We start from the raw sequence: 20,448 nt of genomic DNA, 5'->3' as shown, positions 1-20,448 counted from the left end.
AAAACTTTTGAAACGCAGATGGGCCTGAAATTAACTGCAGCTGATCACATAATAGAAAATCCTACATGATGCCAGACAACCCTGTAGTAATGTTTTATGTATGACATTAGACAAAGCCAGTTGTACAAAGACTGGCATTTTTCCAAGTCATCGTGACAGCGGTGTTGTTCAAAAGCCCATGCAGTTGCTTTGACTGCACCACATCAGTACCTGCATATGGTGCTGTTGTTTTAGTGGATCTTTTTACACGGTACCAGATTTATTTAGTCTATGAAACATTATAATCTCTTATTGCAGCCATTGCAGAATTTTACAAAACAAATTGAAAGGTTTGAAATTACTACTAGTTACTTTAGCTCTTTAAATGAATACTACACATGCTAGTATGGTCTTTATGGAGTATCTCTTACATTTGTTTTTATTTAGGATAACCCAGAGGGCAAACCTGGTGCTCGAGGGCCGCTGTCCTGCTGGCTTTTCTCTCCCTGCCCCAGTTACCGCTGATCACCTGCATCAGGTGTGTTCAGTCAATCTGCAGCTGAAAAGCGAACTGTCACACCTAAAGCAGGTGATCAGCAGGGAGAGACGGAAAACCAGCAGTGACACCGGCCCTCGAGCGCGTTACGCCAGTCTTGGGCCTAACGGCGCTCCCTACCCTTGTGACGTCACCGCTCTGCGCTTCTTTGAATTGTTTTGGCGGGTCGCGTTTTCATAATACATCCGTTTGCGTTTGGAAGTTTTGGTTGCGCTACGATTTCGGAGCACGTTAGTTTCCCCACTCACCAAACATGGAGCGGTACGTCTCAAATGCATTTTCTAGTGTGTTTTAACCGACAACGCGGATAAACAATTGGCCAGTTAATGGATTTGATAGCATCGTTACGGTTAAAACTTGACGTTAGCTACGATTAAGCTAATGCTAGCTACAGCTGTTACGGACTGTGGTAATGTCACCTGCTCTCTTAAACACATCCTTTCAAATTTGAGCTAAAATACGGTCAGCTGAGCGTTAGTGTGGGGGTAAGGGTTTTGAGGGCGCTCTTAAAACAGAAGGACAACATAAGTTAACGGCACCTGTGTTTTTGGAATTGCTTTTGTGCAGTGGGAGGATGAGTCGAGCTGCAGGCACCAGACCGTCGGAGCTGCCTATGCGAGTGCAAGACAGCAACAGGATGAGCATGATGACTACGACACCGAAGAGGTTGGTGTGAAACAACTTTAAAACACATGTGCCATTCTTCATGACCTAACATCAACCACACCCACTTAATCCATAGTCTGAATAAAGATGAGGTATCGTTGTACTCTGGGAATAAACTGACGCTTTGTTCATTTTCTTGTGTTTTTGCAGCATACAGCCTTCATTTGGAAGGCTTAGCATACCCAAACCTGCGTCTGTGACCTCTGAAAGGCGGACAAGCTTCTTTCATGCCAGGTTGCACAGCGTTTTTGTCCAAGACATGGACAGTGAATATAAAACTGTGTGTAGGAGTGTTTGTGCAAATGTCAATGTGTTGTTTTTACTACAGGACGAGTGGCGCCAGCATGCCACGCAACAGCACCATGTCAGGGTTTGGAGGAACAGAGAAGATCAAAGATGCCCGACCTCTGCACAATAAATCCTATGTTCAGCAATGCATCAGACAGCTACATGAGGTAAAATGCACACTGTAATTTATACACCTTCTGTGGAGTCACAAGCCTAAACACCAAAGGCACAGTGTGAGTTTCAAAATGACCAAAAAAGATTATTCTCTCCACTAATATTTTCTTATGTCATTAGTTTTTGACTGAGCAGGGTTTCCCAGGCACTTTGTCAGTCAAGACCCTCCAGTCTCCCTCGACCAAAGAGTTTGTGAAGATGTTTGAGTTTATCTACCGCCTGCTAGATCCAACCTTTGAAATGCCAAACTCAAAAATCGAGGAGGAAGTTCCAGCTATGCTTAAAGCTCTCAGGTGAGATCTTTATGTATTAATAAGCTTTATTAAGTCATTCATTAATTAGTTCGCTTTCTCAGGTATCCTAGCTTATGTAGTTTTGCTGTGCCAGGCTACGCTCTTTCCTTCTTTATTTAGTTAGTGCTTTTTGGCCATATTAGACTTAGGATACTGTACTTTAACTCTGTACTGTACTCAGCTGTTGTAAGATGCAATTTCTTACAAATAGTTTTATTCTTTTTTTTTACTTGCTTAATTATATATCCGTACAACCCTGTCTTAAAAAAAAACAATGCTAACTATAATTACCTTTTTATTCTTTTCCTTGTTTGGGGTTGAAGGTATCCATTTGTTCTGTCCAAGTGTTCAATGTATTCTGTTGGAGCTCCCCATACCTGGCCCCAGGCTCTGGGCGCCCTCATGTGGCTAATTGATAATGTCAAGGTAAGAGACAAAAACAAGAGATTATTGTAAAATCACAATTACTTGCAAAAGTCAATGTGTTTGTCTGTGTATCAGATCCACTGGAATTTAGGTAAGCAGGAGCAGACATTCAGTGACTTCGTCGACGACGGTGATAATATTGAAGAAGGGGCAGAGTATAACAAGGTACTGCAACTTTTCAATAGCAGATGTGTTTGATCTGTTTTATTGTCGTTGTAATCCTTCACTGTTCTTGTGTAGCTCATCCTGGACAATTTGGCTGAAACATACTCCAAGTTCATGCAGGGTGATGACACATTTGAAAATGAGGATGAGGCATTCCTCACAAAACTGAGTAAGCACACTGCTGTTTCAATCAGTGTTGCTGGCTTTTTTAGTAAATGGTAATTCACTTGTTATATATACAGTTTCAATGATATTGAAATGTGTGACTTTGCAGAGAAGCTCTACAACGTCGATGAAGCCCTGCTGGCCTCAACGGAGGAGAAGCACAGAATACTCAGTGATGAGGTTGAACGCCTGGAGAAGGAAAATCAGTCGGTCAGAAGCCTTTTATACTGGCATTTATTTATTACTTTAATGTTTTCAAGATCAGAAATTTGTACAACATGCATTATGAACAGAAATTGAGAAAACCAACAATAAAAACATCTATTTTTATAATGCCTGTTATTTTAGGGACTAAGCTGCGTTTGGGCTGCAGTAGGTTGTATAGAAATGCCCTGAATTCTATCAGCTAAATGAACCACCTGCACTGTTTTTCTTTTCTACCCCTTTCTTCAATAGGATCGTCTTATGGCCAAGAGAATGGAAAAGGTAAAGCTACAGGCGGACCACAAGAAACTCCAGGGCTATATAAGCAGCTTGGAGTCCCATAAAGCCATTCAGGAGAAAAAACACTCAGAGCTGAGTGATAAACTGGAGACTACAGGTAACAAAAAATACTTCACATCAAAGATTAAAAATAGTTAGTCTCCAAAGCACGATGTGACGAGTGTGTATAACATATCTTTCTGATTAAAGGCGAGGACCTTATATGATTTTATATACATAGTGTTTGTTCTTCTTTTGCAGTTAGTCACATAGAGACTCTAAAACACGAGCGGGATCAACTACAAATCCTCCTGCAAAATCAGAAGTACGCTCCATCTGATGTCGAGAGGATTAACAGAGAAAAAAGGGAACTCCAACAGACTATCTCGACTCTTAGCAAATCTCTTGAAGATGCCCAACAGCACAAGTGGAACGAAGAGATCACTCTGGCCAAAGTGAAGGAGAAGGTACTGTATCTACATGCAGTAAGCAAAGAGTTTGGTTCATCCATACGCATTCACAAGCTGTTCTTTAATTGACTTGTAGTTTTATTTATATCCTTGTGTGTTTGTTCTGTCATGTTTTACCTTCTATTCCAGGTGGAGCTGAAGCTAGCCCAGTATCACAAACTGGCCCGTAAACTGAAGCTGATACCTCTGTCTGCAGAGAATGCTTGTGGTCATGATTTTGAGATCAGGCCTTATGAATATGGATCTGGCAGCATGGTTCAGTATACTACTCAGATACAGGTACCATTATCTTATGAGCCAGTTGAGATGAATATTTGTGTCATTTGAATAGTACATCGCTGTGGGTCTTTTGTGAGTGATGATTATCATTTTTGGAGCTGCAGATGCTTCTGACAAAGCTGATAAGTGATGTCGAGGAAGAGAGCAGCCGGCTAGCCAACGAGAAACTCAGTCTGGAGGAGTCTCATGAACAGGTAATTTAATTTGTGTGCACGGTCACTCACTCAGCTGATTGAACTGGCATTTATATTTACTGTTCATTTTATGTCTGTGCATTTTCAGTTGAATTCCAACATTTTGGACAAGTCTAATGATCTGAAGCTGCTGGCAGGGCAGATACGCCAGCTAGATGAGTGGCTGGACTCTGAGTTGCAGGTATAGTTCATTTGTCAAATTAAAACTTGAATTTTAATCATCAAAGTGATAAATCAGAAAAAGGAGAAATCAGATATTTCTCTAATTTGATTTGAATAGTGCCAGCATTGGCATTACTCTGCATGTTTGTTAGAGTAATAGTAATAATTTTGAGGCTTCAGTAACTTGTATAAGAACTTGATGTTTCTATGTGAATCCATAAATATATTTAAAAAAAAAAAACTTATGTCCTACCTTGTAAAAATGCAAGATTCACACTATTTGTTACCTACTTTTATACAAAGGATTCAAAACACGTTTTTGATTGGAAAATAGTTTTATGGGCTGCATTTTGTTTAAACTACTGCAACTTCACACTTTTTTGTGGCGTGAGTATAGGCCTTGGCCCGAGACGAACATAAATGGATGGAAGAGCTTGAGTCACTGGAAAACCAACGTAAGGATCTAGAGAAGAAGGTTGATGATGGTTACGATGAGGCATTGCAACAACTGAAGGCAGCACAAATACAGTAAGTGACCGCCGGGACTAGATATTTATTTTATAAGGATTTACAATAAACATTACACATTGAAGCTGTTGGTTGCCTTTCATCATCGTTAATAAATGGTAAAGTCAAGAAGGACCTAACAGTGTAAAAATGGTTTGAACTTTCTACATTAACGTCTTTTACATATGCATATTTGAGGGGGTTTCTAGAGCGCCTCCTAGCCTTATTGCTTACTCTTCTCCCTTCACCAGGTACCACGTGGTACGGCAGGAGACCGATGACCAGAGGAAAACAGTAGCCAAAAGCCTGGCATCTGTTTTTGAAACGGCTGCTAAATACTTGGAATTTATGGAGGTATATTTCCCACAACAATTCTGTGACCATGCCTTTTATTGCAGGGAAAATTGGAATCAGTATGTCAGGCTGTTTATGCGATAAAGCTTCCTTTTTTTATTTTGGGATAACCAGAACAATCAGATAACTGGTAAAATGACATTTACATATTTTACTGGTTTCATTTATCATTATATCCACTGGTGACTCATTCTATGCTAAATTTAGCTATATGTTTGAAATACACTAAAGCTGTAGCAAAACACTACAACAAATTGGTGTAGAGTTTTCTTGGAAATTCAAAGGGACAATAACTGACTATGTATTTACATTATTCTGAGATGTATAAATCTTATGTATTTATTTATCCTTACATTATCTATGCATTATATTAATGTTTTTCACTATTTGTACAACAGAAGTGCCTGGAGGATATGCATAGCAGAGTGGAACGCGCCTGCTCCACAGCCGTTGAAGGGGATGCAGCTATTATACAGGAGATGCACGAAGCTCTGTGGAGCTTTAAGTCCAAGGCAAACAGTTTATAAAGAGTATCAGCAGGGGGAAGACGTTATTTTGCAGGCGATAACCATCATTTCTCTTATAGTTTTGGTTGGGAAAAAAAGATTTGACATTTTTAAAAAGTGACAAAACATACTGTAAATATAATAAGTAGTTGCAAGTTTGATGGAAGTTGTCAGTTCCTAATGAAGTTATAGCCTAGTATTTTAAACCTACTAACTATTAAAAGTCAGTGTGTTCCTTTTTATATGTTCCTTTGATAAACATCTGTATATGAAAAAAAAATAACTTGCGAAAATATTGTTTTCTTAATTGTGTTGTGTAAAGACAGATAATTTCTAAATGGATCCACCCATTGCAGATTATACCACATCTCAACATAACTACTGGGGCCGCTAGATGGCAGCACACCTCTGCTTATAGATGAAGCCCACCTCTGCTTACAGATGAAGCCCACCTCTGCTTATAGATGACTTGCGGCTGCTTGTGGGCTGACATTCGTATTCCAGGTATCTTATGTATGCTGGTCACGGTTCGTGTGCGTACGTGATATTACAGAACTGGTGAGGTTTTTGGCCCTCAGGACTTTAGAGGATGTGTCCCATTAAATCATCACATAAAACACACCACCTGTTTATATATTAACCACCTATTTATATGATATAGGTTCAGTGATTATGATGAGTCTTGCTTTTAACGTCTGAGCTTTTAACTCAAAGATTGTGAATTAAGCCAAGCTGACATGGCTATTTATGTCTGAGACCTTCAGTTTTGGCTTCCTCTTCCTCAGCAGGGTGACGTTACCTTACTAATAGTTGGCTGGAAGAAACCTGGGTGGTTGTAAGTCAGTTAAATGTGTGCGTCCTCTGTGCCAGGGGTGAGGCCCCTCATCTGGGTTGCCAGGTCCACTGTGGGTTGTTTGATTAGAGCCTGTATCATCACGAGGCTGAGGCCCCTCCGAATCACGGCTTTAACGACCTCTGTTGTCTTTTCAGACATTGAAAACATCTGACCAGAGCTGCTTTAAATCACTTTCCACCCCTTTCCCCCCGGGAACTCCGCTCCAAATATCTGGCTATTGTTGCAAAATCAAACCATTTGTTGGTACAACCCAGCTTGTTTAAGTGTTTAGACATTTAAAAAAATCAACTTGGCTGGAGTCAACATGCCTGCAGCGCTTCCAGGGGAAAAACAATGCTTAACTACAAATTGATCGTGTGAGCCCTTTATTTTATTGATGTTTAGACGTAATCAAACTTCTACATAGTTTATACCATACCTGTATGTTTGTCTATAATATATTTGTGACTTACACAGTCGACATGCTCTGAATTTGAGTTTAACTTGAATTGGATGTTAGCTAACAAAAAAACCACAGGCATAGTTTCCATTTGAAAAAATCTCATTTATCGTGTTTTTACACAGCATATTAGAGCGTTACACTTCTGCATCAGCCAAAACCTATAAAACTGACTGCCTCGTTAGTAAATGATGCGTTTATTTTAGGAGTTAATGCTTTCTGCACTTCTGGCAAGTGCATTTACTGCAAATAATTTGGCTACGAGGAAGATGGCAGCGAGGACACAAACAGGAAGTAGATCACAGTTCTGTCTCTGTAGTCGTGGTCAACAATGTTCATTATACTTGTTCTCAGGCCTCCAATATGATTTGATGCATTTTACGCACATTCTAGAAACTGCCATCTCGGTTTTTATTCAAGTATTTTATAAAGCTTTAAATGTTTACACATCCTGCAACATTGTGCCCAGTTCAGCGTTTGTGAAACTGTCATATGAAATGTTATGGGTCGCATAGAAAAAATGCCTGTTTTCTCCTACTGAAAGCTATTATACAGGCAGTTTTTTCATATTTTTAATTGTAAATATTTTACCACTGTCCTAATTTGTCCTGTGCATTTTATATTTAAAGCTTTCATTTTTCTTATTATTTTGCTAAATGTTGAGCTGAATATTATGGGTTTGAACATTTTAGACAAATTGTTTATGTTTAGACAAACATTTCTGTATAAATTATAATTTTTAAAAACATCTTTTAACAGTAAACCTATCTAACGCCGAAGCTGCAGAAGCGTCTTTCTGAGATTTTGGGTGATAACCGCATGCTCAGACACCATATATCAATATAGTAAAGTGCAAGAGGTTTCTTGAGAAGAAGCGTTTGAGACCATGAGTGCTGCGAGTGTGAGAGAAATGTTTTGGCAGATGTGATGAGGAGAGATGAGACGACTGTGAGGGGCTCTGTGGAGAGATGGAATGAAAAGCGTGATGGATAACTTCCACCGCTAACAGAGGCAACACTGGACTCTGCGTGAGTATGCGTTGGGTGGGGTGTAGTGGAGAATAGGGGGGGGTGCAGGAAGTCCGAAGAGAAGAAAAAGAGCAGTGCCATGTGTTAACAGCTACAGAGGCTTAATTCAACTAAACACGGCAGACCTCGGTGTGTTTATCAGGTTCCATATGGACAGGTGGCATCTATAAAAGCTACTTTACTGGACCCAAGACTGTGTGTGTGCGCGCGCCTTTGCATGTGTGAGACAATGAATGTCATGTCTTGTGTATCGCTGTGTGTACACGGAGGCCTAAATGCGTGTATGTGAGGCGAATTCCAGGAATTGGTGTGCATAGATTCTTGTATTTGTTGTTCTGTTCCCATAGTTTTAATGCGGTTATTAATTCCAGCGTGTTTTCCTGTGTTGCCTGTGGCCCTTGGCCTGGGTGGACCTGCTCCATCATGGATCACTGCATTCAGAGACATGCACCATGAAATCTTAATACGCTGTATGTTCCTGCTGTTGTACAGAGGAAGTCAATATGACCCGACTCATGGGAAAAAGACTAACTCTTCCAGGGATTGTGTGTGTCTAACTTTCACTGGGCCTCTACTGGGTAGAAGGGGGGGGGGTTATGCTGTGGATGTAAGTGTCCACATGAGAGGTGCCAAAGAGCAGCATGTTAAGATCTGAAGGAGCAGTGAGTTGTTTCGCTCAGCTTTCAGCAGATGATCCGTCATGTGTGAGGCAGACGGACGCGGCGGCGCAGCGAGGTGTTCGTGTGGACTCCTATTAAAGGTTAATCCCGTCCACCACTACCGTGATCTGTTCTACAGATGTGCTATAAATGGGAGCAGAGAATAAAAAGGGAAGACGAGGACAGAATACAAGCTCGGTCTTTGAATCCACGCGCATTTTCTTTCTCCCCGCTCCCTGTCAAAACACCATTGTGCAGCTGAAGCCTGTCTCCCTCAGACCTCCATTTTGACTCGCTCTGGCATTCAGATTTTTGTTCCAGCAGCTAATTGCCTCCAGATTTAGAAGACAAATTCACTTCTGCTATAGCTGTGTGGCAAACACGCACAGAAATGACGCAACTGTTGTAATATGATTCACATTTGAAAGGCTTTAATGAAAAGGGAAGATAATTGACATGTCTGCTGCATCACAGTCAACAACAATAACACAGTTATGGCTTAGTATCAGAAACATTTGCTTTTATGACGTTGTTATTTGATTAACACACTTCATGCAGGGTTCATGGCTTGAATCTAGTCTGATCTGAAGTATATCTCTTGAATAGCTGCGTTATATCCTGGACTGTTCGCCTGCACCCGAGGAAAAACCCAGATGATGGCTGGTGTTTTACATAATATCCCTGAGCTCGTTCTAATAGAGGATGACCTCAGCGCGTCCGTATCCACTCGGTTTCTGGACTTTCTCACCAACAGGTCACAAATAGCTTCTGTGGAGCTGTCAGCGCGGTTCATCCGCTTCCCCGGGCAGAGATGAGAATCAGAACACAACACAGGGCGGTTCAGGGTTTTTTCTTTTTCCCAATTCGGATCTCATTGAAGGGAGTCTCTGCTGGCACATGAGGATCTGTTTACTCGCAGACCGTCATGTATTACTGTGGTGTGCGAGACTATTGTCAGACTCTGAAAAACGACCGTAGGTTTATGTTTTAATTTTGTATTCTACCAAAGCTTTACCCAAACACACACAGCGGACAGTCCTTCATGTCCCCTGTGGACGACAGCATCTCCTGCCGTCGTCCGGCGTCTCGCTGCTGTTTTGCAGCTCGTCCCGGGCTGTGCCGCCTCCTCGTTATGGTCCCTTTGAAGGCCGTGTGCTGTGTTAACGCCGCGGCCGCTTCCCGCGTGCGGCTCCGCTGCCTGTTGACAGCCTCTGTGTGTTCAGCCCCAGCGTGAAGCGCTGTAATGACTGTATCTCCCCTTGAATAATAGATTCGGTGAGTGACCCGTTTACACACAGCAGGTTTTTCCATTTTAGCGAAATCGCTTCTCCGCTAAACATAACCCCAAGTCAGATGTTATTCTTTGGTGTCAGGAGCATTTATCCACAGAATCCACCTTAAAAGCAGGACAGAGAGCTTGTCCCGCTGCGATGCCACAGCCGGAGCTCTGCAGGAAAAGCTTGAAACCTGCTTTGATTTAACAGGTGGCTTTTCAGGGATTAGAGTTTATGTCGTTTGTTTTACTCACATTTTTCTTTAACTTCAGTTCAATCATTCTTCGAAGGAAAATATGTGGCACAGGCCACAGTGGATATGGATCAGCCCTTCATTCTATAGCAACATCCAACTTACTCTACAGTGAGACTGAGGCGTCGCGGTCGCTGCCTTGTTCCTGACTAATCAAACGAATGCGCTGTCAGATTAGTTCGATCCATATTGTGAAAAATGTGTTGAAGTTTTGCTGTTGTGGTTTCCAGCAAGCGCTCGTTTGCTGTATATCTGCACACCTTGGAAATGAGGTGTTATTAGGGTTAAATGCAGGAAAATGTGATGAAAAAATGCAGCAGGAATTAAAGTCATTATGTGTGTATTGGGCCCGTGGCCCAAGCGGCGTGCGGTACGGGTTTAGTTTTCCGTCCGTGTCGAGAGGCGTCGTTTGGACTCTTCTGTTCACGTGCGTCAGAGGTTAAAGAAAGGCAGAAGCATTACAAGGGTCGGGGTTTTGTTTCCTGTGCTGCTAATCTCTGTTAACGACGTGTCTTCTTCCCAGTGGTGTAGAGCTCTCGCCGCCATATGGGACGACTTACATGAATCAAAGGGCAAATAAACACGTCTTGTTATTTTCCACCTTTGTGCGTTTTGCTCGGATGGCAGTGGAAAGCGGCCTTCGAACCTGCAACGGTTCCCCATCACTCAGGGCCGGGCTGTGTGTGGGTGCGGGTCATACCTGTACAGGAGGTCCCTCCATGTGGTGTGTGTGAGCGAGTTACATGGTAAATGAGCACGCGATATCACATTTCCATTATTTCTGTCCCTGCTGGATGGGGGTTAGTCAGACTCTCACAGAGGTCATAGGAAGGTCATTGTAGAATGGGGAAGGTCGTAGAGGGGTTATGAAGGAGCCGTGAGTCAGAGGTTGGAACTCCGCTCCTCACGTTTGCTCTGTGAGTCATTTTCTGGCTTACTGGGATCCATTTCAGGGTCTCTCCACCTCAGGGGGAGAACAGATGTCTGTTAGCGGCTCGTAAATAGGATTTCTGCGATCTCGCACGCTGATGTGTGGATTCGATCGGCTCTTAATAAGCACGATAGTTGGTGGTAATGCATTTATCAGATGAGATTGCAGTGCGTTTGCATTCCAGCTGACAGTAAAGGTGCGACGTCTGGCACTCGGAGAGGCTGTTAGCTTCTTTTTAAGTTTTTAAGTGTTTCTGGACCTGATTCCGAACTAAATGTGTGCTCACAATACGATGAACGTATCCGTCTTTATAATATCTGACTAGCTTTTCTTCTCATATACTGTTTGATAATCTGCTAAAGTTTTCTGGCTATTAAAGTTTTTATACTGATGACCTGTGAATACAGCTGCATGTGAACGCATCCGTCAGTTTTGTGTTCGTGCTTTGACTGCAGCAATCGTGAAGCACGGCCCGATTCCACGTTGTGGACGCTCGTATCGTTTTAGCATCCTGTCGAGAAAACAGATTTATGCACACACACATGTTTCAGTGGTATGTTGGTTATTGGCACAGTGCAGTGGTCTTTCCATTTTAGCTGGCATTTAGAGCATGAATGCAGTTTAGTTTAGAAGTTAAGTTTTCCCAAACATGCTCTGTTTATTCGGTCTAAAGTTAAGTTTAACAGAAGTGAGAGTCCTTGTTTCCAACATTCCCACTAAATACAAACAATGCAGCAAGGACACAATTTTGGAGAGACCTTCATGAAACTTTGATTTAGTTGCTGATAAATCTTAATAGCACACGAATCCGATGCAGGACATAAATCCCAAACAAGGCCACAGTTACTATTTTGTGGAAACAATGAAACTAAATCCAGTGATTTACAAGCAAATCTCACCTCGCCGCATGAATAAGATCAACAGCCTGAACGTCATTCTAATGGGACACAGAAGCCTGAAGGGATCAGATGCGTCTAAATAAACAAGCCCGTGTGAAAAGTAAAAGGCCAAACCAGTTTCCTCTGTGGTGCAGTCTCTGAAACCGGACATTCATAGTGAAGCTCCTGGAATAGTGAGATTCACTAGTTTTATTTTTCTGTTTACCTTCATTTGGCAGGGCTGTTTTTCCAAAAGCTTTGATGTTTCTTACTCAAAGGACCCAACTACAGCTACAGAGGGTCTGCTGCTGCACTACAAATCCCCTCCACACCAGCTTAGTGTTCACGGCCGAAGCTGCACATTCCTCCTCCCCTCAACACAGCACCAGGGACAGACGCGGCCAGCACAGGACAGGGAGATCCTGATCCAGATCCTGTTCACGGGAGGTAGAGGAGCGCAGGACAGCGGGCGGGAGGCTGCGGACGGCAACAAACGAAGCAAAGGGCCGAGATGCAGGGGCCCCTGAGGAGGAGAGGAGCGACGGCGGGGTGGAGAGACGTGGGAGGCCGTGACAGATACAGCAGAAACGGATGAAAGGGGGGAGGAGGAGGGGGGGGGGGCGGGGTGTGGTCTGCCTCACACACAGGGAGACATGCACGCACACATACACACACACACACACACACACACGCACGCATGCACACATTCACAGACAGGCGCACACACACACACACACACACACACTGTGCTGTGCTGATGCTGTGTTTACAGGAGAGATTTGAGCGGTTCCACTTTGTACCTTGGTGTAGCCGAGGTGCTCCGGAGCCATATGTGTAAACGATGAGAGGAATCTGCCCTCATGCATTGACAGCGCATGCAATACGCATTTTGAAACATTCATAACATTTAGAAGCCCGAAGGGAACAGCTGCGGCGTGTTGACGTCCAACCCCCCAATGCACGTTTTTCATCCTGAGCGACGCAGGTTCCGTCTGGTCGGAGCCAATAACATGATTATAGGCCTGGTATTTTAATTATTTAGCAAATACATAATGGCTGCTACAGATGTTTAAGGTTTGTGTTTCATGTTGTTTAGGCCAGTGGTTGATTTGTGTGCGTCTGCTCCCTGTCCCCGTTGCGAGATCAAATGCTCACGCTGGACTTGAAAGCAGCGCTCCGCGAAACCTTTCAGAGCATTATCATGGACGGCATCGAGCAATACGGTGGAGCGAATCTAGGCTGAAGTGAAGCATGCGTCTCGTGTGTGACGCTCCGCAGGCGCGAGGCAGCGCGTTGTCTCGTGCTCATTCTCCGGTGTCGTCTGAATATTTAACGTCTGCGACCTCGCGCAGGTGATCGTGTTGCGTTCACGCCCCTCCGCCACACCTGCGGAAGATCGAGTTGTTTTCTAAGCACGTTCGACCCACACATCATGATGAAGGTTTCTTGTTCCTCTCTCTCTCTCTCTCTCTCTCTCTCTCTCTCTCCCCCTCCCTCGCTGATGAGCGCTGTCTGTGCGGCTTCTTTGGCCACGGGCCAGCTGATGATAATCAGTGCGCCGTGGTTTACGGCTCCACGTTGATCCCCTGCCTCTGCTTTGTGTTGCAGCCAATCTGATGACAGCACAGCAGCGTCTCTTTAGCTGCGGCACCGAGGGTCAAGAGGTCTGTTTCTTTCATGGACCCGCAAAAGATTCTAGCGGCATCTCAAGATTCTTTGTCTGTTTTCGCAGCAAACCCCAGATTCATCCCGGGTTTTTATTTTTGAGTTGCGTTCACGGACTACGTGTACTATCGGTATCCTGATGCTGAGCAGCCACCAATCCTCCGTCCTGTTGTTGTGCAGTGACAGCAGGGTGTCAGCAACAAGCAGCCAGCACCTGTTTGTAAAACCATCCTCTAAACCGCAAACGCGTGTGTTGTGTTACACTCCCGCTGAACCCGATCCTTCATTACTGCCTCATTTAACAGCCGAGGCGCCGGAGGAGGCGGCTGAGCCCACCGATGACGCTCCTCCGTCAGGAGCCACTATCAATTAGTTCCATTTGTGTTTTGGGTTCGCCGCGACCGCTCGTCATGTCTTCACGTGTGAATAAGAGCAACTCATGTTCATCTGTGTTGGAAAACTGAAAGAAGGATGTTTGTCGCGCTGGCTGTGGGAAATGTTGTGACATCGGAGGTCTTGCAACTAACCCAGATTGTGAGCAGCCAGGCCTTTTTTTACCCAGAATCCCCTTTTTAAGCTAAACGTCTTTTAACTCAAACTCTCATGATCCGGGCTCGGGTCCGCTTTGGTCCCAGACGTGTGTTCGCGGGCCCAAAGACGGTGAACGGGCCCCGTGTTTGTGGAGGGGACAGGCTGTGAAACGGAAGCCTGCCGCGGGCGGATCGCGTATCGAAGCTCGACTTGAGCGGCGCGTCCTGTTCTCAGGTTCTTCTCCAGTCTCATCTGGACGTTCGCAGCCTCTCTTCTGCTCCCGTTTTCCCAGTCGTTGTCCTGTCCTGGTGTTTGTTGCTGTGTGTTTGAAGTCCTCCTTCCCTCATTCTTCTTTTTCTCGTAACCTCTTTGATCATTGTGTTGCTGCTTTCTTTATGCTGTCAGACCTGTTTTTCCCCCGTCCCAGTCTCAGCTTCCTTTTATTCCTACACTGTAGGAGCTGCACTCTATACGTCTTTCACTGCTGGTTAATGTATGTTCCTGTCCATATCCCGTTCCGTACCCTATTCATCCTCACGGTTCATGTTTTCTCTCAATAGGCCACTAATGCGCTGTTCTTCAATTGTTCTCCCTCTTTTACACACAAAGAGTCAAAAACATCATGATTCAGTTCTGCCACTATTCAGTTCCCTCAGTTTCAGGCTTTAGTCGGTCCATCAGGGTGGATTTTAAAGCTATAAAGCAGTTTGAAGATGAAGAGCGAGCTCTTGACATCTTGAGTTAAGCCTTTGACACAAATGTAGTAATAAATAAAATTTATTCATCTTATAAAAACAAAAATAAATATCAATAAGTTAATACATTCAAGATTTTATAAATACGTGTTGTGTATATTTCTCCATGAATCATATTGGACATGGTTTATCATAAACTATACACGTAAATCATTGTTCCAAAACTGTCAGACTCAACACATTTTAGATTTAAGGTGTTGGTGCCGTGAACGATGGAATTATTGCTTCGGGGCAAAAAAAAAAAAAATCAACTGATGCCACCCGCTTTTCCTTCTTTACTCCTTTACTGATGGAAGTCACACACAATCACACCCGAAACGCTCTGCACAATGTGAAAAAAGTCGGAAGCAGAGAAGCTCAACACGGTACGTGCAGCGCAGAAATACACAGGACGAGGCCTACACGCAGCCACACTTCCGGGCCGAGTGCTTCCTCACGGTGTGGTAAACCAGGCTGTCGTCCAGGAAGGAGAGGTCGTCGTCGAAGGCGATGGGCCGGCAGCAGGCCTGCGGCGGCGCCTCTCTGGCCGGCAGCCTCCTGCTGTGAGCCAGCGTGCGAAGGATCTTGTCGTAGTTGGTCTCGGACCTCCTGCACGGCCCCGAGCAGTACCTGAATATCATCTCCTCGCCGGAGCGGTAGCCCAGGCCCAGGTCGGACACGTTGAGGTGGATCTGCTTGAGAACGCAGCCCTGGGCCCGGCCGCCGCCTCTGGACCCGGCTCCGGTTCCGGCTCCGGCTCCGGCTCCTCTAGCGCTCGGCTGCTGGTTCCCTCCCTTCTTCCTCTCCCTCCGGTGCCGAGTCCTGCTGCTCCAGGCTCCCTGGGAGGGGGAGGGGGAGGAGGTGTTGGAGGAGGAGGTAGGTGAGGAGGAGCGGCGCGTTCTGCTGGTGCTCACTTCTATGAAGTCCACCACGTTCTCGAAGTCACTTGGGAGGAAAGTGTCCCCCATGATGTCTGCAACACATGAACAACGGCAGCCTTACACGGACGCATCCCATTAGACAACACGGTCAATTTCACAGGTAACTGGAGTCACACAAGTTAAAGATGGACCCCATTCTTATGTTTAGTGGAGTACAAAGATAACTGGGTCACAGTATTTGCACTTGTTAGTTGATTTTGGACAATTAACTGATGACACATTTATTAAGAAATTGTTTTACTGAGTAAATAATCGTTAGATTCATCAGTCGTTAGAATAATAATTGGAGCCAATTTACGCTATTATTTTAACATGCATTTGTCCAGTTTGTAGTAATAAAACTCCCAGCATGCGGAGTGGAAACGACGTTTTGGGGTGTTTTTGAAACTCCAGCCTCTCAAACACCGGCTCTTACGTTTCTCTCCTGCAGCCAGCGCTTCTTCCCAGTCCGCCGTCTCCGCCGTCTCCGCCTCGACGCGCCCGACGCCCTGGGACGTGACGGACAGGCGGATCCGAACGGGCGGGAGCTCCCGGGCTCTCCTTTTATTGGAGGTGGGCTCCCGGCGGCTTCGGGGCAGCGGGCCGGCGCACACGGCGCTCAGCAGAATCAAACAGGTGGCCAGGCTATCCCATAACTTCATTGTCCACATCGGTCCGACAGAAGGACATGGCGCGGCGCAAAACGGACGGGTGTCATCTGAAAAACGCCGCGAGCTGCATGACGACGCTGTGTACAGCCGGGGAGGACGACGCGCGGCGCAATCATTAGCGCCGATCCCTGCGCCAAAGGGAACTTCACGCCGTGGGCCCCGTGCCAGATGGCAAACGACGCGCTGACATCCAAAAGACGAGCCCCACGACGCTCGGAAGACATAAACCGCGTCCCTCCGTCCTCCCCTCAGGCAGAGCGCGCACGTGGCACGGTGCGGCGACGCGGGGTGCTGCTCATCCTCGCTCGGCGTCAATCTGCGCGTGGAGAGGCGCGGGAGGTGCGGGAGAGACCGGGGAGTGGCGGTGACGCGCCCCGTCCAGTCTCCACCCATCCAGACCTCACAGGGGGATCGAGTCCGTGTTCGCGGTCCAATTGTGAGGTGTGGCGCTGGTGAGAGCGGGGGAGCGGTTGTGAAAGAGGCGCAGTCTGCGTTCACAGATGGCGCAGAGCGAGCGAGAGGCTTCGCACTTTCCTCCGCGACGACACCACCCCAGATTCCCCGAGCGGCTCTCTGAGCTGCGGCGATGCGGGCTGGGAAATGTGTTTCCAATCAGCCAGTCAAAACACACGCGCAGATCGGGTTCTGCTCCCGAGCACGGTGAGCTTGAGAAAAAAAAAAACCCCGACGCTTCGTGAGCAGACGACGATTAACATCAAGGACCTTCGGCTGATATTGAAGCTTCGCAATTTGTGTCGGTCTCTGGTGAACATCTGTTCCATCCAGCGTTCGCGTCTTCTTTAGGTTATGATAAAACAAGTTCATGCGCGTGTCACAACCATTTGGCTCTAAACAGGAAAAGAAAAAAGCTGTAATAAAGTGTAATGATTCATAAACTAACTAGACTAAGTGCATCTTCATCTAATCCTCTATTGTTCTGCCAGTTTTCATTCTTTGGTGACGGACACCATACGGATCTGATCCAAGGAGCGCGAGCGCGGGCGCGCGCCTGCGTGTCAGGTGTTTTCCGTCCAAGAGCACTTAAAAGCTGCTTATTTCGCTCGAATCGGCCGCGTGCGCGCACAGCTGCGGCGTCTCGGGCCCGGTCCGCGTGACCGCGAGCAGCGCAAACGGTACCTCTATGATAATGTCTAGCACGTGCCCGCGTGTGATTTACGAGGGTCGACGGAGGCTCGGTCCACTTCTCAGCTCGTGCGGCGCATACAAACAATGTGTCACCGTGACCCATAAGAGTGTCAGCGCCTGCACATGTTCGCCATGTTGAATTGTAATCACTTGACTGCGCTGAACAACCGAACATGCGGCTGTGAAGTCGTCGTCTTCGTTGTTTTCAGACGGGACTCCGCTAATAACTCAGACGAGGCTCCTCTGACTCGCGCGCTTAACTTCATGGTAATTCCGCATCCTCGTGATATTGCACGCGTGCCAAATTTATTGAGCAGACGTCAGTTGTTTCTCCTCGCGGGGCATGTACTAATCATGGCCGAATCTGTAATTGGATCGGCCATGTTCGGGCTCAGCGTGACTGGAGTCCGGGGGACGGATGGCTCGTTTCACCTGGCGCTATCGGGCCGGAATGGCCCGCGGGGGGGCGGAGCTGACAGCTGGAATGGATGTCTGCTCCGAGACCCGGCCGCTGTAGCACTGGCCAGAAAAACGACCCCCCCCTCCTATCAGGTAGAGGGGGGGGGGGCGCTCGGTGATAACGTGGCCCCGTCCTCCGGGCTTTAATGTCACACATAAAAACAGCTTCCTACCGGGCCGGAGGCGAACGGTTCGGGAAACATCCGTGTCAGTCATCGCCTCGGTCCAGACTGAAACCTATGAAACGTGCCACTCGCATTGCATTACTTGTTGCACCGAAGCCATGGAGACCACCTCTGGCTGATGGTTGTATGGTTGCTCGTGGGTTGAAGGGCGGTGGGCGCGTCCTGTATTCTAGACGTCGCCCCGTAGACGCTAAAGCGCACCATGTGTCGTGAGACGCCATCTGCTGAGTCTTAATGGACTTCTAGAACCTGGGCGTCCGCAGTCCCGCAGAACTACACGAGGGGCGTTCGACTCGCGCCTCGAGCCAGATGTGCTGCTGGTGCACGCGGGCCGCTAGTGGACACTGTTCACCGCTGTTGCTGCCAGTCACGCTCCACAGCACCGACATCCACAGTGCGACCCTGCTCGCTTGTCTTCATCTCGCGTCACTGTGACTCATAGAGCTAATAGCGCCGGCCCTGTTCACTTTCACAGCGCGTGTCTTTTTAACGCGACTGAAGCGGAGGCTTCGTGGCGTGAGACGAGGTGCGGAGCTTCTATATGCAAATAAAGACTAAAATCAATTAATCTTGGATGCATTTCGTGATCTTCATGGTGCAGCGAGAAGGAACCAATTAGTTCCTCCAACATCCAATAGAACACGTCACACCCCTCTGAATACAATGTTCTAGTCTTTAATTTAAACAATTTTCTAAACCACTAATCTGGTTTATTTGCTTGTTTCGAATTAAAATCAAAGGTATCAAATCATTTATTTACTTGGACGTAAGAGTTCATATGAAAACAACGCGTTGTTTCCTTCTTAGCTTTTGCCTCTTATATTAAATGCAATCAACTTATTTAAGAAATAGATGGAGTTGAGGTGTTGAATTTTATCTCAGTGAATTGTGCGTGTTGCAGATCGGGCCGCTCTTTTCCTTGTTTGCCTGTGTGTTTGTCTTTGTCCAGAAGATGGAGCCAGTGAGTTCCTCTTTTGCATTTTCACGTCCATCGCCTCAGCTGCTGCACATTAAATCCTAGCAGGGTCGTTGTCCAGTCTTTTAGAACCTTGTCTGTTGTTAAAGGTGTCATGCAGCTACAATGAAAGGTTTTATTAACCCTGTGGCAGCAAGAAGCCTGCACAAGTCGGTTTTAAGCCCAGGCATCAGATTGTAGAGTGTAAAACACCAGAATGTCTATAATCTAAGTAGAATCGTTTTGTTTTAATTCCTATTTTACATCAGTGCTCAAACGTCTGGTCGAACAGGTGAGAATATAAAGTACTGAAAACACGGAATCCTCCTTTACAAACTCAGTGTCCAACAGAACGTAAACAACGTTATCTTTTATTTCTCAGAGGATGAGCACAAATCAGCCAGACTTTCTCCAAAGCAGTGATCATCTTTCATTCTGCGCCCTCTGCAGAGATGTGCTACTCTGGTTGCTCCAGTAATACTCTGATCATTATAGAGCTGTTGCTGTAGCTTCTGGCCTTCACTGAAACAAAAACACACACACACACACACACACACACACACACACACACACACACACACACACACACACACACACACACACACACACACACACACACACACACACACACAGGCAGTGCAGCAAACTCTAAAGTGAAATGCTCTCCTCCAGAGAAGCGTGACTAAGATGGACAGTAGCCGCGTGGTTCCTGAGACATGAGCTCTAACACGCTGGCTTGATCCTCCCCATTTCTTCCCTTCCACTGTTTTTGGACACATACTGATAAATTGTCATTCTGTTAAACACCTTCCTTTAGGAGCGGTCCTAATAGTTACTGGTCATATGAATAAATGGAACCTGTCATGGTGTAACCTGACTCACTCTCATCAAACAGTGTCCCCGGAGAACCGCATGACAGCTAAACCTTCAATTTTTGGCCTCAGTGTAATGGAAGCGCTTTACCTTCACAATGCATGCTGCCACCAGGGGGTCTGGGCCACAGTATACGACATGCATTGAGTGGACTCTGAAGTAGTAAGGAACATAAAGATTCTGGTCCATGGTCACTCAGACTTTAATAATAATAATAAACTCACTGTTTAGAGAAAGAGTAGAAAAAACAGCAACTGTTGTTAAATGATTATTTTGCCTTTTGTGTTTTAGTGCACAGCCAACTCTCTCTCTCTCTCTCTCTCT

The 20,448-nt window shown here is 45.8% G+C and overlaps 2 protein-coding genes across 3 annotated transcripts; one reads left to right on the top strand and one right to left on the bottom strand.

Annotated features, from left to right (window-relative positions):
* Positions 1-577: 577 nt before the first annotated feature.
* ndc80 (NDC80 kinetochore complex component) lies at positions 578-5,950 on the top strand. Of its 2 annotated transcripts, none has more exons than XM_055511510.1 (17): positions 578-796; positions 1,103-1,201; positions 1,352-1,435; positions 1,530-1,656; positions 1,784-1,956; positions 2,280-2,382; positions 2,458-2,547; positions 2,623-2,716; positions 2,822-2,922; positions 3,169-3,313; positions 3,457-3,662; positions 3,795-3,944; positions 4,043-4,138; positions 4,227-4,319; positions 4,698-4,828; positions 5,059-5,161; positions 5,560-5,950. In XM_055511510.1, the coding sequence occupies exons 1-17, from the start codon at positions 789-791 to the stop codon at positions 5,686-5,688; spliced, it is 1,932 nt and encodes a 643-aa protein (XP_055367485.1). In that variant the 5' UTR covers positions 578-788; the 3' UTR covers positions 5,689-5,950. The 2 variants fall into 2 exon arrangements, with proteins under 2 accessions (XP_055367485.1, XP_029019821.1); XM_029163988.3 differs by having other exon boundaries at positions 580-796; positions 4,049-4,138.
* Positions 5,951-14,330: 8,380 nt separating this feature from the next.
* On the bottom strand, positions 14,331-17,663 carry LOC114863240 (glial cell line-derived neurotrophic factor-like). Its single transcript, XM_029164150.3, has 2 exons — positions 16,272-17,663; positions 14,331-15,888 (listed from the first exon to the last, which is right to left on the bottom strand). The coding sequence occupies exons 1-2, from the start codon at positions 16,897-16,899 to the stop codon at positions 15,335-15,337; spliced, it is 1,182 nt and encodes a 393-aa protein (XP_029019983.1). The 5' UTR covers positions 16,900-17,663; the 3' UTR covers positions 14,331-15,334.
* Positions 17,664-20,448: the final 2,785 nt, after the last annotated feature.

Source organism: Betta splendens, chromosome 9 (assembly GCF_900634795.4).
Source record: "Betta splendens chromosome 9, fBetSpl5.4, whole genome shotgun sequence".
NCBI classification, from domain to species: domain Eukaryota; kingdom Metazoa; phylum Chordata; class Actinopteri; order Anabantiformes; family Osphronemidae; genus Betta; species Betta splendens.
The sequence above is the reverse complement of the archived record's forward strand: the minus strand, read 5'-3'. Positions and strand labels throughout refer to the sequence as shown.